The sequence below is a fragment of the Bufo bufo genome, chromosome 7, assembly GCF_905171765.1.
Source record: "Bufo bufo chromosome 7, aBufBuf1.1, whole genome shotgun sequence".
Classification (NCBI taxonomy): Eukaryota; Metazoa; Chordata; class Amphibia; order Anura; family Bufonidae; genus Bufo; species Bufo bufo.
The window spans coordinates 216,422,625-216,440,075 of record NC_053395.1 but is presented as its reverse complement, the minus strand read 5'-3'; the positions used below and the strand labels follow the sequence as shown (position 1 = coordinate 216,440,075).

The window sequence follows — 17,451 nt, the reverse complement described above, 5'->3', positions numbered from 1 at the left end:
ATTTTTATTTTTTTTTAAATAAAAATATTTTCAGTTTTTTTGATGGTACGAATAGCGCTGCAAACTGCCTAAAATGGTGGCAACTTCTGCATGTCCTAAAACAGAGCGCCCTAGTGTGAACATAGCCTAGAGCAGCTTAGAACAAGTTTGAGTGACGGTAATTATTTCTTGTTTTTAAGTGAACGTCTTATTGACTTCCTGTTTATGATGAAGATGAAATCACAGGGGTGACTCTTATGTTTCCACAGGTCAGCCATTTATAAACCCAGACGGCACTCCAGTCGTGTATAATCCCCCTGTGACTCAGCAACCAGTTAGGACCCAAGTGCCTGCCCCAGCGCCCCCTCCTCCTCCTCCTCCACCACCTCCTCCACCACAGCAATCTTCCAGCCACCTAATCACCCAGGTATGAACAGACACTGGTCACAGGATCTTGTAGTTATTTTTTGGGGGGATAGTCCTTCTGGGACAATACCCTTTTTAAGAAATGAAATACTTTACGTTGAACTTGCCCAAACTTGAGGCTGTCGCTGGCCCTGGTTTGACACATTGGTGCTATGATGATCCTCTTCTGTGTTTTGGACGGTGACCTCCACAGCACTGTACCCCCTCCTTCCCCCCCGTAGAGGAACAGGATTTGTCTTGTGTCATATTAGTAGCGGAGAGATATGAGTAAGCGAAAATGAATGAGCGTTGACCAAGCGAGTATCAAATGACCATCCACGGCATTAAAAAAAAAACAAATTCCGGACGCCTGGCCAGAGTATGAATGGAGTGCGACACAGCTGTCAAACTTTTGTGTCTTAACGTTTCAAATTTACTTTTTTGTCACCCGTAAAGAATTCATTTTTGCAACGGAAATTTTGAATTTTTTTTTAGAACATGATTATATTTTTGGACCTCCTTTTAAAGAGCATCCGGCAGCATGATCGAAGCTATTTAACCAGATGGGGTTGATCCTGCAGATTAAAACTATACCGGTCTTGCGAAAATCGGTTGTGACGATTCTAAGAAGTAAGACTTGTAGTCTTTATGCAAATGAGGGCTTTAGCGCACCGAAAGGCCCTCAGATTTCCAGTGCTTTGCATAAAGAACAAGTGTTTTTTTTTTTTGTTAGTTTTTTTCCTTCTCAGAAACACTGCAAGTGATTTTTCACAAGACAGGTATCGTTCTAATCGGCAGGATCATCCCTACCTGATTAAATAGGGTTCATCCTGCTGCCGGGTGCTCCTTCAAGGTGAACTCTTAAGAACGCTACTGTGATAATAGTAATGATTAAAAAAAAATATTATTGTAAATTTAGAAAACTTTTTGAGTTCTTGTAGTTCAGTTAGAATGGTTACCTGCAGTACCTCTTTCCGCCACTGTTGGCAGCAGTTGTTTTACTTCATCTCTTCTCACTCTATTGTAGCTGATATTTATTATGAGTAAAACGCAAATTTATTTATTTTAGATATTACGGTATAACTCTGGGGGTAAAAAAAAAAAAAACACATCTACACCGCTCCACTTCTTTTTCACAGTTTGAAATCTATCATTTTAGAAAAAAATTAGAGCCGTCCTTAAAGGGGTTCTCTGGAATTTATGTCCTTTCATCCGAATAGGTCAGTAAGATCGCATCATTGGGGGTCTGCCACCCACACTCCCGTTGATCAGCTGTTTGGGAGTAGCTCCGGAGCTACACGGCTCCATCCAGTGTATAGTGGACGGATCTGGTTACTGCAGCGTGACCCCCACTGAACTGAATGCTGCCGTAACCACTACAATATGGATGGAGCTGCGTAGTTCTGGCGCCACTCCCGAGCACCTGCTTGGTGGGGTGTTGACCCCCTGCCGATCTGATATCTATGGCATACCCTGAGGATATAGAAAAAAATAATCCTCTCTGGAGAACCCCTTTTAAACTTTCAAGAAGTGCAAGCGACAAGTGCTCCTCAGATCACGGGCAGTCGCCGTTCTTGTTATGCAACCCGCCAAACGCTGTCGCAATATAGCGAATGCGATACAGCTATCGGTTTGCATAAAATCATGTAAGCAGGTGTCATTATAAATATGAGGCGAGTGAAAAGCTTATTTTAGGCCCCGTAACTCTGCTTTGGCTGGAAACCGCCATCCGTGTAATGTTATGTGGACGGCTCAGGCAGGCGTGGAATGCGGTCTCCGCGGAGTGACAGCATATGGAAAATGAATTAAGCATCAGGGTGGATACAGACATATTGTAGCGTCGACGGAAGGAATTCGCCGCACTCAGCAGCTTCCATATTTGAATGCTTATTAATTCCACGTGTCACCCAATACACGTGGGGAATTGTGAAGAGCACATTGCCCTTGGACAAGGGATGCCATGAATTTCTTTCTTTACCGCCGCACGGCTTGTTTATACGAGGCCAGTGGTGGTGAGGTTATTACCCGGGACACTTGAAAAGACCCAAAAATGAACAGAAAATATAAAAAAAAATATCAGCAGTTCTGTTTTATATATTTTTTCTTTGTCTATGATACGTGGCTAAATGTGTTTTCTGTTAAAATTCTTTTATTAAAAGGGGTATTCCAATAGCAGAAAGGCTGCTGCTTGTATTGGAGGTATTCCAGTTGTCCTCAGGGGAGGTGATGACTGTTGGGTGGGTGGGAGACTGATCACAAAATTGGGGGTTTCGTGCCCCTCCCATTTGAATAGAGTAATGGTAGAGCATGTGCGGGTCTGCCGGAGATGGTGGACTACAAGGCTCGGCTATCTCAGTCAGTCCCATAGAGTTTGAACAGATCAGCGCCTCTCCATTCAAACGGGGGCATAGGACCTTTGTTCTGTGATCGGCCACCACCAGTCTAACAGTTCTCCGCCAATTCTGTGGATAGACGTTGACCACTTTCAACTGATCCCCATTTAGTTACTGGGTACCATTCATTGTGACTGTGGGTCTCTCATGTGGACTCGAAGCTGAATTGATCTTGGCTTTGCACCAGTTTTCAGGTGTAAAAAAAAAATAAAAAAAGTTGCATATTTTACATAGAACAATTTTGCCCTTTTTTTTTTTTTTTTTTTTTTACACCTTTTTCTTGTTTAAAAGTCACAATAAAGGTAGCAGAGCTCAACAGAGTTACTATAATTTATGCCAGAGATTAGTGTAAATTGTAGCTAAAGAGGTTGTGAGCGACGCGTCTTCTCTCTTACCGTTCAGTCTTGTTCTGAGTGTTTCCATCTCTGTTTTTTCTTGTCTTTTATTAACCAAGTTTGTTCAACTGTTACTCCTTCAGCCTCTCCGGTCTCTGCCGTCCTCCTCGCAACCTGTTCAGTACCCAGCCGTCTCTTATCCACCCCCGCTCCTGCAGGTCTCACCCACTCAGCAGTACACTGTGGTACTATCTTCTGCTCTCTTGTCTCTGTGCTGCTTGTATCTCTGTACATGTGATGTGTTTGTGTCTAAAGTGGAAGTTTTATGTTGGTAGATATCTAAAAAAAAAAAAAACATTTACAGCTGCATGTGATTCCTATTGACCTGAATAGGTATACAACTATCTGTTTGGACCCGGTGCCGTTGGGATGTACACAATGTAATTGTAGATATGATGTATAATAATATACAAGATAATTGATTTATTACCCAGGGCATCAACCATGAGCTCAGGCGGGTGGAGGGGCTTGCATCCACCTTTCACGGATAAACCTTCTTTTCAGTGTTTTTAATTAAGTGAAATTGTTCAGCTGCACGGAGATTTGTTCTTCATTTTATGTGTTAAGGCTTCCTGTGATTTATTTTTTGTTTAGACTTTTTGCATCTTCATTTTTTAAAATGCGTTAAAAAAATCCTGAAGGACAAAATAAAAGGTGAAGCAACTTTAGCGTTTGAAGATGCATCACCTCAAGTGCAAATGTTTAATGGAAAAAAAAAAAGTTTGAGAAGATTAATTTGGCAAGGGGATGTTTTTGTTTTTTTTGTTTTTTGTTTTTTTATTGAAATTCCTGGGTAGATGAAAACAATATAAAATACAGCATTAAAAAAAAAATAGAAAATGATATAAAAATAAACATAAAAATGGAAGAAGTCTTAAGATTATTTAAATTACACAATATAAAAATTATATAACATCTTAAAAATAGAAAATGTGTATAAAGATATACAATTATATAAAATATAATATAAAAATAGTCATTAAAATATAAATATAAAAATTAGTTAAAAATAGATGTATATAACGGCTAATATAAAAATTATATAAAAAAAAATGTTAAGTTCTCAGCTGTGGACTAATACAGATTACACCTTAATAATCACCCTTTTCCCATATGAAGATATATATATATATATATATATATATATATATATATATATATATATATATATATATATATATTTATATTTATATTTTATACATTTGGGTGACCCAGGCTTATTACATGTGTATATATATTTTTTTTGAGCATTACTTTTTTTTAATGAAAGTTTTACATCCAACAAATAGGTCGATTTATTTTAAACCTAATATTTTGGGGTTTAATATTCCCAAATAGCACTTGAATGTTTAATAAGTTTTAATAAGATACCTGCCTGATGCGCTCATAAGCCACAACCCGATAGCATCCACTTTCCAGATAGATTGTAATATCTGGTGACTTGCTAATCCCCTCCACATTACTGTGTCTGCTGTAACCTAAGCCGATGAGGTGGAATCGGGAAGAAGGTGAAGCGCCACGTTCCGTAATACCTTTTATATAACCAGTTTACAGTTTTTATTTTTTATAGTCTTGATGTTAATTTAACATCATGGTAACTCTAATTATCCTAATATCACCATAATGACCCCCCAGACTCCCCTAATCACCGTTTTTTGGATTGTCATTTTTATAGGTTGTCCGAGATTTTGCAAACGCAGTCCAAAGCCTTCGCTGGCAGCGCTATCTATTTTCTTAATTATTTTTTTTTTACTCGGGAGACGTGTTCTGTATTGTTCCAGGATATAGTATGAACATTGCTGCTCTAAGCTATTTTTTTTTTTTTTGCTCTCCTCGGGGATGGCCGATGAGAAAAAATTAAGATGAATCAACATTACTTTAATTGTCAAGGTGTTAATTAAGTTAAGAGGAGGAACAGGCTTTTTTCTTCTTTCTTTTTGCCTTTTTTTTCCTTTTGCCTCTTTTCCTCCTTTTTTTTTTTCTCCTTTAGGAGTTCTTTTCTGATGCTTTGCTTGTGATGACTGAGAATTTCTATATCTATATATTCACTTTTTTTTTTTTTTTGTATAGAGTTTTTTACTCTTTTATGCTGCTGCCTTGTTCTAGAGATGTCATTTAATGTATTTTTTTTATTTTTACTATGCTCATGATTTTTGGGGAGATTTTTTTTTTTAATAATAAATATAATAGGATTTATATATAGAAATAAGAAATTAGGTTTTATATATAACGTTTTAGGAATTTCAGTTAATAAAGAATACAGTATTTATGTATTGCTATTTTTAATATCTTTAAAATATATATATTTTTTATATTTTTTTATTTTTATTATATAGTCAGACAACCTGGGCTCCCAGTTTAGCCATATGAGTCTTGCCAGACAGCCTTCGGCAGAGTCTTCAGACCATTCGACCATGTTCCAGTCCACCGTGGTGCTTCAACCTTCTGCTCAGTCCGGCTACATCATGGCGCTCCCTCCTCCCCCTCCTCCACCGCCACTTGGACAACCTTTACCACCCCCCAACTATTCTGCCTCCAGCCAGCCTGTCAATCCCACAGTGCTGCAGCCGCAGGGATACATCCAGCCCCCCTCTCTCCAGCAGGTACGCGGCTCCCCCGAGACCAGCTCAGGTGCTAATGAGGAAGATGTCAGTAAAGGACACCGAGAGCTTCTAGCGGCGGCTAATGGTGAAGCCGTAGTCATTAGTGGAATCCAGCTTTTGGGCTTGAAGGTTTATTAGATGACAACAGACTAATTTGCAAATGTCTGTACTTTATGGGTGGAATATACTGTGTGGAGATGAGAATTATTAATGGGGTTTTTTTTGCCTAATTTTGCATAGGTTAACATTTTGCAGTCATGAAGTCTCACCGGCGGCAGCTTTACTGACATTGTTATATTTTTATATTCACTCGTTAAGATATACAAATAAATTTAGAGAATTTTTTTAATGATAATTATAATATTTATGCTTAAGGAGGTTTCCCATGACAGAAGGGGGTGTCCTCCTCTCCCTGAACCGGTCACAGATTGTAAGCTGGAGGCAATTGAAAGATAGAACTGATCGTGTGCAATCGCCTCCGCGCTGTACGATAGATTTTATTATATAACTCAGTGGCTGTTCTAAATATCTCGTTACATTCAGATCCAGGTGCTGCTCTGAAAAATGTTGAATTTTAATTATTATTATTATTATTATTTTTTTTTAGGGGCTAAACCATTTATTTATTTGTTTATTTTAATTTTTCTCACTATGTCTAGATGCCAACCTGCTACTGTGCTCCAAACCAGTATCCTCACGTGAACCAACAATACCGACCCGTATCATCTGTCCAGTTTAGTTCTCAACCAAACCAAACACTGCCACACGCTGCCCCCCACCAAACAGGTTTGTATGTTTCTCTACCTGTAACCCTCCCCCCCATTCCTGCGCTGTGGGTTAGACATGGAGCGGCGGGATGCGGGCCCGGGGCGCTGTATGAGAGGGTTTAAGTTTCTCACAGTGAACCGGTCTCTTTTCCAGCCACTTTCTCTTCTTCGGTTTCGCTGCTTCTGTAGCAATGTCTTCTCCTGGCTGCAGCGACAAGATTTTGAGATTTCCTAAATTCCCCTCCCCCCCCCCCCCCCATATTGTACAATGGCGTCCTTATCGGGGTGGTGTGAGATGACACTATACAGCAGTGATCTCCTACAGCAGGGATGCCCAACCAGTGGTCCTCCAGCTGTTGCAAAACTACAACTCCCAGCATACCCAGACAGCCTACAGCTATCAGCCAACAGGAGGGCAGGATGGGAGTTGTAGTTTTACAACAGCTGGAGGGCCGCAGGTTGAACATCCCTGTCCTACAGGATGCTCTTTAGCTGTTGCAAAACTACAACCAACCCCCTCCCTCCCAATAGTGCACTACAGGTTGTCAGGACACAATGGGAGCTGTAGTTTTGCCACAGTTGGGGATCATTGCTTTACGGCTGTATTTGTTGCTTCCTTTTCAGTTCATGCTACAGGAAATCGTACAACATTTTCTGTTTTTCCGCCCCATTCATTGTTATGTTGCCTTATTTACAGCATACAAGTGAAAACGGGCTGAACCGGAAAAATAATGGATCAGTGGTTCTAACTAGGGATGAGCGAACTTGTGTTTTTCAAGTTCGGCGTTCGGATATATGGTCGATTCCGTTATCGCGGAATATGACGCAATGCACCACTGATGCGTTATGCTGCCCATTGACTTCTATTACGACGGAACGCCTCTTAAAGTCTTCCGTGGTGCATTCCACCATAGCATTCCAATTATATTCTGTGATGACGGAATTGCACAGGTACCCGAACTTGAAAAACACAAGTTCGCTTCTCCCTAGCTTAACCCCACAGTCGTATATGCATTTATTACACCTTTGTTATAGACAAGCCAGATCTTCAAATATTTCAGCCATATTGTACAGCAAGTGGCTCATCTGGATTATAGATCCCCCCCCCCCCCCTGGTGACGTCACTAGTCCCAACAAGGGGGGGGGGGGGGGGGGTCACGTGACCGTGTCAGTCTGATCCTGCTTTTATTGCACCTTCACCGTACATGCTGATCGTCCCCCTCCAAATGTAAATGTGTGTTATTTCTGCCTTTTTGGCTCCATGTCCAGATCAGCCTTGAAGTCCGTCATCCCTGTATGGCCCATTGTGGAGGCCGGAGCGGCCCTTTTATTCCAGGTCTCCTTTGTGCTGGAATTGAAATGCAAATGAAATGCTCTTGCATTGTGTAGTTGAAAGCGCGGGGCAGCTCTCGTGTCATGTGCCGCTGTACGCGGAGTGCTACTCGAGGCAAGCGTCGCTGTTGATGCACGGCGGGGGACCGTTTGTCCGTAGAAAGGGCTTGAAACTTAACAGGAGACTTCTGCTGATCTGTTATTTCACCTCGCACAGAGAATTGTACAGGGGGAGGTTAGACTTGTGCATTGAGTCTATAGACCACCTGCAGACCGGTCTACACCGCCAACCGTTGACTCGTGTCCTCAATACCCCACGGATGTATAGCTACTGTTGTGGTAGTGCAGTCTAAGATGCGTACGCTCCCGATATTAACCCCCTAACTCAAATTCACGTGCGTTTAGACCGTTGCAGGAAGGTAATGCAAACTGGCACTTAAAGGGTATAACGTGGGAGCAGCTGTGTGACCGCCATCCCTGGTGCCTGTGATTGACAGTCCCGCACTAAGGCTCCATTCACACGTCCGCAATTCTGTTCTGCATTAATTGCAGGACGGAATTGCGGACCCATGCATTTCTATGGGGCCACACGATGTGCTGTCCGGATCTGCACTTTCGGGTCTGCAATTCCGTTCCCGGAAAAAAAAATGGAACATGTCCTATTCTTTTTCGCAATTGCGGACAAGATTAGGCATTTTCTATTACAGTGCCGGCGATGTGCGGTCCGCAAAATGCGTAACGCACATTGCCGGTGTCCGTGTTTTGCGGATCCGTGTAAATGGACCCTAACAGCTAGGATCAGATGAACTCAGATCTTGGCAGTTTAACCATTAAAGTGCTGTAATATGCAAACGCAGATCCTTATGTTTAACCATTTAAGTACCATAATATGCAAATTAAGATCCTTGCTGTTTAACCATTTAAGTTCTGCAAGCTGCCCTGGTGACAGAGTGAGGGGTTCACCCCTCCATCTTCCTGGAAGACCTGGCATTACAACAGCTGGCAGCCTAGAGCCCAACCAAGGCCTTAAAGGTTCTTAGTATTTGTGCCCGTTAGGACATATTTTAGGATTTCAGGCACTGTTCGCATTGAATTTTAACACATTTGAGATTTTTCTCTGGGAAATCTTCAAGCATAGGACCCCCGTGACCTGATGTATAGTGTGCCTTTAATGCTTTTCAATACAGAGGCGCTAATAATAATGGAAAAAAAAAAAATGTGGATTTATGGTGGAAAAAAGTTCTTAAGGGGTTGTCGGGGTTTAGGACATGGCTGCTTTCTTCCCAGAACAGCCTCACACCCGTCCATGGCTTCTCTCTGGGATTGCAGCTCGGCTACATAGAAGTAAATGAGGCTGATCTGTAATACCACCCACAACCAGTGGAGAGGTGTGGTGCTGTTTTGTAGATGAAAGCAGCCACGTTTTTTCTAAGCCTCTACATGTTTGAACCATGTTAGTGATTTGGTCCTTGACCCCTGGAATGTACCCGGCCATGTAGAAGTGATGCATTTTCCTCCATAGTTTCTCTTTGTACATTGCAGCTTATCCTGCAGTTATGCCCAGCCAGCAGCCGACCTACCACCACCAAGGCATGGTCAATGTGCAGCAGCCTCAGAGTCAGACGTTGGTCAGCGGGCAGCTTGGCAACATTGCCAATCCCATCCAAGGTGTTATGGTGCAGTACTCCTCAGTGCCCTCATACCAGGTAGTGCCAGTAAGGCTGTGATGAAGCATTTCGTACTAGTGTTGTAGTCGCTTTAGCTGAAGAGATGCCTTATAATATGTAGTAAACGGATGGGCTTGTTTCCTTAGGTTCCTGTTCGGCAAGGCTCCCAGTCTGTGCTACAACAGCCATATCACCAACAGGTGCTCATTCCTAACCAGTCCCACCAGGGCCAGTTACCGACCACGGGGATGCCGGTTTTCTACAGCGTCATCTCACCGGGACAGCAGAATAACCTGAGGTAGGGACACTATGTAAAATATCTACCGCCCGGCGTATTGTGCTATAATAGACTATGACGGCAAATGCACCTTGTGCTTCACAGCTCCTCAGTGGGGTATATGCAGCATCCGGGATCCGACCAGATGCAATTTCCAAGGGCAACCTCTCCTTGTAGCTCTCAGCCACTGCCAGGTCCTCAGTGTGCAGGTATACAGCGTACGTATTGGTATATGTGGAATAGGTGACGCGCACGGCGCCGCGTCTTTCCAGGGATCGCCTCTGGTATTGCACTTCACTTGAATGCATTGAGCTGCGACACCAGAGACGGTCCACGGACGGACGCGGTGCTGTTTCTGAACAAAAACAGATCTTTTCTGCTCTAGATTTGTTAAATGCGCTGAGCTTTTAGTACAGTTTTTTTTTTTTCTCCCTATTTTTAGCAGTACCAGCGCCGCCCCCTCCTGGTGGAATGGTAATGATGCAGCTAAATCTTCCTCACAACCCACCACCTCAAACACATTCACCACCTCAGTGGAAGCCAAATAAATATTATTGTGACCACCAGAGGGCTCATAAAACGGAGTACGGAGGCTTGGATCTGTCTGCACAGGTAAATGAAGGGGGCGCTCTTGTGTCCAGAGAGTTTTGGTGGTTTTCAATGAGTTATTTTTATTTATTGTGACTCTATAGAGTCTGCATCATTTAATAATTTAAAGCTTTCCTGGTTGGCATGGGTTTACGGTTTAAAAAAAAAAATTGTGTTGCATCTGACCGCCAGCAAAGTGTGTATTGCAGTTTTTTGCACTTCTGACCAGAGCCGACCTTACGTTAGATGATGTACTGTGCTTTACCCATATGATGTCTTACAGTTTACAAATAACCCGTCCATACAGTGCCCAAATAACCCGTCCATACAGTGCCCAAATAACCGTACCATGCATTCGCCATATGACCCATACATACAGTTGCCTAAACGGCAATGCTATAAAGTGTCTCCACCACCATACACTACAAAATATCTGTCAGATATACCGCCATACAGTGCTCATATAATAATAGCATACAGTGAACAGCTTTATACATGTGCTATACAATTAATATAAAAGGATTATTCTCCTCTTATGTGCCACCACTTTGATCGGCGATGTGCCCACCTCTGGGACCCCCACGATCCCAACATTTGATGTCTGTTTTGCTCTATTGTGTCCTGACAAGGCAGTAGCAGTTGGCAGCAAATGATTAAAGTCGTCCATCTTGATTCACTAGTATTATGGGTCGCTTTACAGTCCTTCAAGGATTTTCCAAGACTTTACTACTGATGACCTATCTAGAGTATCTGATGGGTGGCGGTATGACACCCGGGACCCCCTCTGATCAACTGTTTGAGAAGGCACCGGAGCTCACAGGAACGTTGCGGCGTTCTCGCAGCTCAGCCAAGTCCGAGTGATGTCATGTTCATCGGTCACATGGCCTAGGCGCAGCTCAGCCCAAATCACTTGAATGGGGCTGAGCTGCAATATCAAGCATAGCTGCTGTATAATGAATGTATGGCGCTGTGCTTGGTGAGCTGAGAGAGGGCTGTAGGGCTACTGCGAGCATCGGGGCCTTCTCAAACAGCTGATCAGTGGGGGTCCTTGGTTTCGGACCCCCACCATTTAGATACTGATGATCTATCCAGAGGATAAGAGGCCACTGCATTCCCCGGAGTACCCCCTTGTGGCATTCTCCCTTGCCAAGGGGTAGGTGTTCCGCAGTCTGGCACTTTTTTGAGGAAAGTGTGGACGATAAAAGATTTGTCATTTGCAATCTGTGCCGTGCCAAAATGAGCAGGGGGGTGAACACTAGCAACCTCACCACCACCAGCATGATCCGCCAAATGGCATCAAAGCACCCTAAAAGGTGGGCTGAACGCCTGGGTCCACAATCAGTGTCTGCGGGTCACACCACTGCCTCCTCTTCCCCTGTGTTACATGCTGGCCAATCCCCTGTTCAAGACGCTGGCCCGGATGCCTCCCGCCCTGCACCTGGACCTTCGCAAGCACCATCAGCTAGCACATCCACTTCTGTGTCCCAGCGCAGCGTACAGATGTCCATGCCCCAGGCCTTTGAATAAAAGCACAAATACCCAGCCACCCACCCACCCACAGGCCAGAGCACTAAATACGCACCTTTCCAAATTGCCGGCCCTGGAAATGTTGCCATTTAGGCTTGTGGACACTGAGGCCTTCCTCAGCCTGGTGGAGGTGGCCGTCCCTCGTTACTCAGTCACCAGCCGCCACTATTTTTCCGCCACTATTTTAAAATTGCTCCAAACATTTCCAGCTGACAACGCTGGCGGCAGATTATGTAGTTCCTTGGGCAACCGAGGAAGGGAGACGAAGGGAACACACAGCAGTTCCAACAGAAGCAGGGCAACACTCTCCAAGGCCTGGGACAGTTTCATGACACCCCACCAGCACCCTCACCCTGATGAGTGGCCTAGTGTCACAAGGAGGGAAAAGTTTTGGAAGATGGTGAAGGAGAACGTAGCAGACCGTGTCAGCATCCTTAGTGATCCCTCAGTGCCTTACAACTATTGTGTGTCCAAGCTGGACATGTGGCACGAACTGGCGCTCTACGCCTTGGAGGTGCTGGCCTGCCCTGCCGCCAGCGTTTTGTCAGAGTGGGTATTTAGTGCTGCTGGGGGCATAATAACTGATAAGCGCATCCGCCTGTCAACTGAAAATGCTGACAGGTTGACTCTTATCAAAATGAACAAGGCCTTGATTGCCCCTGACTTCTCTACTCCACCAGAGGAAAGCGGCTGAACATAAAGGCACTTTAAATGTGGCTTTTATGGTGTATTGAACTAACTGTACACTGTATTCCCTGCACTCTTTCCACCACTAAAAAGGGTATAGGGTTCAATCTCTCTTTTCTCGTCCTCCTCCATCATATTAACCTGCTTATTAGGCTGCCCTTATACCTAATGTTTTAGAGGGTCACCAGCAGGCCCTTATACCTAATGTTTTTGAGGGTCACCAGCAGGCCATCAATCATAATTTTTCAAGGGTGTATGATGCCCTCCTTTATGTGTAATAAAGGGTGTATTGGAGTGCCGCTTCCTTGTAATTTTTGACAGCCCCTTCCCTTAGTGCATAGGCTTTATGAGTGTAGGAGTCCCACTACCTGAACAATTGTACCACAATGTGAATGAGGCCCTCCTTTATGTGATATAAAGGTTGTGTCGGAGTGCCTCTTCCTTGTAATTTTTGGCAGCACTTGCACTTTATATACAAGTAAATATACAGGAAAGAATGTTTCCTAACAAGTTTTCCTCTAAAATCGATTTTATCTTCGGTTTGGTGCTTATTATTGTCAGTCTGTAAAAGTGGCGTACTACTCGGACAACATCGTTCCCAGCAGCGACCTGGGAGTCCAAGATGCATCCAGACATCCTCCCCATGCTGTTCCCGAACCATTTTGGTGGTGTTTCCATCAATTTCTGACCTTTTTCCTATGAACCAGACACCGTCCCCTCTTCAGAGCAGGGGGCGCCTGGTTTAATGCTCGGGTTCTCCCATTGACTTCCATTGTGCTCTCTCGAGCACCCGAGCACTGTGGTGCTCGATCAACACTAGGGCTTACCCCTTCTCCCCTTGCCGGAGTATTGGCATACATATAATATAGGTGAAGAGACCGGCTGTAGATATGTGCTTCTTTTCATACAGATGTATTTAAATAAAAGCATCTTGTCTTTGTTTTTTGGCCCCTTTTGCAGCATAGTTCACATCTAAGCAGCCCCATCACATCGCCCACTCAGTCACCGGTTCCTGTCCAATTAACCAACATGAAAATTATCCGCCCTGGTTTATCACCTCTCCCTCTAGTTCCACATTTTTCTAGACCGTTTGCTCCAGGACAAGGTAAGTGGTCATACATTTGTCTTTGAAAATATTGCACTGCACCTCCTAGACACTAGGGGGATTCAAGAGACCATACACACAAGAGCAAAATTGATCGAACATCGCCGATTTAGTCAGGTCTGACTGATCTTATGTTTATAGAGGCAAAAGGAAAAAGAATCCTGCTGATCGTGCCGCCAGTTGACCAGTGAAAACTTTTGGCAATTAGAGACTGTTCAAAGGGCATGTCTACCTTTTTGAGTACCATTTTAAAACTTAAATGTAAATAGAATCTACATTAAAAAATAATTTGGTAAATACGTTACATTACTTATTCTGCAACAGACACACCCCTAACAGCGTTTCCGAGCTTCTGTAACGCTAGTTGATTTTCATGCACTACGTGACTGAACAGTAAAGATGACACTTCCCAGAATTCAATTCACTAGATCAAGCTCTATACAGATATTTGAACCAGACAGAAATACTAGGATTTTTCAGCTCTGAAGTCTGCAGAATTGTGAATGCTGCTGTGAAGTATAATACAGTACCCTTTGGATCTGGATCAGTAAATAAGTAATATGAAGTGTGCACACAGTGACTCCTCCCAACATAATGGTGAGTGCAGCTCTGAAGTATAATACAGGCTGTAACTCAGGATCAGTACAGGATAAGTAATGTACTGTATGTACACAGTGACTGCACCAGCAGAATAGTGAGTGCAGCTCTGGAGTATAATACAGGATGTATCTCAGGATCAGTGCAGGATATGTAATGTATGTACACAGTGACTGCACCGGCAGAATAGAGAGTGCAGCTCTGGAGTATAATACAGGATGTAACTCAGGAACAGTATAGGATAAGTAATGTAATGTATGTACACAGTGACTCCACCAGCAGAATAGTGAGTGCAGCTCTGGAGTATAATACAGGATGTATCTCAGGATCAGTGCAGGATAAGTAATGTATGTACACAGTGACTCCACCAGCAGAATAGTGAGTGCAGCTCTGGAATATAATACAGGATTTAACTCTGGATCATTATGAACTTTATATCTGTACAGAATAAGTAACGTGATGTATTTACAGACCCCCATCAGCCCACTGTATTAGACCCCCATTCATCTTCAGATCAGATCCTGCTCTGGATCGTGCGCTCTTCCTGCATTCACTGCTCCCTGTTCCTCTTCTGCGCCCCATGCTGCACTATGACCTGATGACGCACAGTGTCCTGGTGCTGTAGGCAGTCGGGACACAGTGCAGTTAGCTTACTGCTGACTGCTTCCATAAGCGGTCATTAGCGTTCACACTATAAGACGCACTGCCATTTTTTTTTGGGGGGGGGGGGGGGTGCCTTATAGGGTGGCCCAGTTTATATCTCTGGGTTTGGTATTTAATAATTTTAGTAATTTAGGCAGCATTTCTCATTCTCAGGATACAGGTCATCACCATCTTATTTCTTTCTCTCTCTTTCTCTTCCTCCCTCTCTCTTTCTCTCCTTTCTCCCCGGCAGGTGATACAAGATATCCGTTACTTGGTCAGCCATTACAATACAATGCTCCTCAATTAGTACATGGACATATAACAAGTCAACAGGTTTATAATCGTGTTCTTGATCCTACATTTCACATCTAGGATATAATGAAGACGTCTCAGGGGATAACGTTCTCTTTAATGTAGATACATAGGCTTTTCTCCAGGGATCCAAGTCACTGGGGGTAAAAGAATGAATGTTTTCATATTTCTTATAAGCCAGATAAAATGCAATCACATGGGCACATAGCTGTAGATACAGATGTAGACAATGTGTCACTGACTCAGTAGTAATAATAATAATAATATGCCAGGTAACAAAAATAAAGAATCTCATTTGTGCATGTTCCAGGGTCAGTCTGGACACAGACATGGAAATAGAGGCAAAAAAAACACCAAGAAAGCTGCTTCCACAGACCTCTCTGCGGGTGAACCTGGTATGTTTTATGCACATACCCTTTAATTTCCTTTCAAGTGTCATTTGTTATTGATCTAATGCACCAGCACCCTCCAGAAATAAATAAACCCTTACAAAAACATATATGTATATCACACCTAACCATTTGGGAAGAACTCTTTTAATATTGTTCTCATGATCATTGGGGCACCAGTGGTTGGACCCCCACCAGTTTAATAGTTGCCCCCTATTCTTTGGATAGGAGTTAACTCGATGTAACCGGAATACCATTTTAAGGGTCAACTTCATGTTTGCTACATCTGTATATATCTAGATTAGGCTCAGTTAACACTACTGTTAAAGTTTCCATTTTTCTGTCATAGGTGCATAAAAACAAAAATAACATAGTCCTGGATCTGTCCTATGACAGACACCAACCGCACCCGGCGGCCGACTCCATTGACTTGAGTGGATCCGTCTGGTTCTAGTCATGGTGTCTGTCGTCTCCGCAGGAAGAATACCGCGGCATGTTGCGCTATTCTTCCTATCAAATATGATGTAGTTTCCCAAGGGGAATGTGAACAGACCCTTAAACTTCTGGTACCTCAAGTCCCGCGCTATGAATGGTCTAACCCAGGGATGGGCAACCTGCGGCTCTCCAGCAGCTGTTGTAAAACTACAACTCCCAGTATGCCTACAGAAGGGCATGATGGGATTTGTAGTTTTACGACCTTCTGGAGAGCCGCCGTTTGCCCATTCCTGGTCTAACCCAAGTGCTCTTATGTCTCCTTCATCTGCAGTTGTTGGGAAAGTCCTAGAAATCACAGAACTGCCCGACGGGATCAGCCGCAAAGACGCCGAAATGCTTTTTGGTGAACTTTTTAAAGCAGGTGCTAAAATTCGGTGGCTCCGGGACCCCCGATCACAGCAGACCCCACATCAACACCATCAACACTACTGCGGCAGCGGGGAGAGCCACACGAGTACTGAACAAGCCAGCCCCTCTTCAGACTTGGCCTCCACCTACACCATCGTGGCGACGTTCCCCACCGTCTCAGCTGCTAAGTTTGCACTGAAAGAACACAATAATTTAATGAACAAGTTTAGACTGAGAACGAGCAGAAAACCCTACGACCTTCACATCCTTGAAAGAGCGAGCTCACAGTAGAAGAAACGGGGAGGGGATGGGGGGGGGGCGTTCCTGCATTGCCTGCCTTTGCCACGTGATAAGGATGGGCCTTTGGAGGGGTTTCTGTCTACGCCGAGAGTCGGAGCATCACCACCACCACGATCTGGGAACTGCAGAACTCCCTACAGCGCCGGCAGAAAGTCACCCGTCAGTAGGACTGCCCTCCTCTACCCTCCCCTTTTATAGCCTGTTTGTTTTATATTTATATTTCTGTATCGGACCCAAAGTTCTCTTGTACAGAAAAAAAAATAAGATATGATGTTCATAATGAATGCCCAAAAAAAAAAAATGAAGAAAATCAAAAAACTAAAAAGGTCTGTTTTCTACTTTTTTTTTTTTTCTCCCCCCCAAAGCCAGCACTTTGACGTCCACTTTAATAGAAGGGGGTGGGGAAATTATTGCTGCACTTAAAGAAAAATCTATATACATAGATATATATTATAATAATAATAATAATAATAGACCTATTACTGTTTCGAAGAGAAGTCTTGTCCTTCCCCTCTGGTCTTCCAAGGGGGGGGGGGATATTGGTAAAACAGACCCTCTTCACTGTGCCCTTCATAAGTTATATACATTAAGACTTTGTGAAAGTTCATTGTAAATAAATGGTTTCTCACGAAAGTCATTT

The 17,451-nt window shown here is 43.5% G+C and overlaps 1 protein-coding gene across 1 annotated transcript in view; it reads left to right on the top strand.

Annotated features, from left to right (window-relative positions):
- R3HDM1 (R3H domain containing 1) overlaps nucleotides 1-17,100 on the top strand; it is an 86,755-nt gene extending 69,655 nt beyond the window's left edge. Inside the window, 11 exon segments of the mRNA XM_040441530.1 lie at nucleotides 249-406; nucleotides 5,509-5,775; nucleotides 6,435-6,561; nucleotides 9,417-9,580; nucleotides 9,688-9,839; nucleotides 9,924-10,027; nucleotides 10,261-10,430; nucleotides 13,581-13,725; nucleotides 15,218-15,300; nucleotides 15,590-15,674; nucleotides 16,435-17,100. Coding sequence (XP_040297464.1) covers nucleotides 249-406; nucleotides 5,509-5,775; nucleotides 6,435-6,561; nucleotides 9,417-9,580; nucleotides 9,688-9,839; nucleotides 9,924-10,027; nucleotides 10,261-10,430; nucleotides 13,581-13,725; nucleotides 15,218-15,300; nucleotides 15,590-15,674; nucleotides 16,435-16,802 — 1,823 coding nt within the window. The 3' untranslated portion in view covers nucleotides 16,803-17,100.
- The last annotated feature ends 351 nt before the right edge of the window (nucleotides 17,101-17,451 follow it).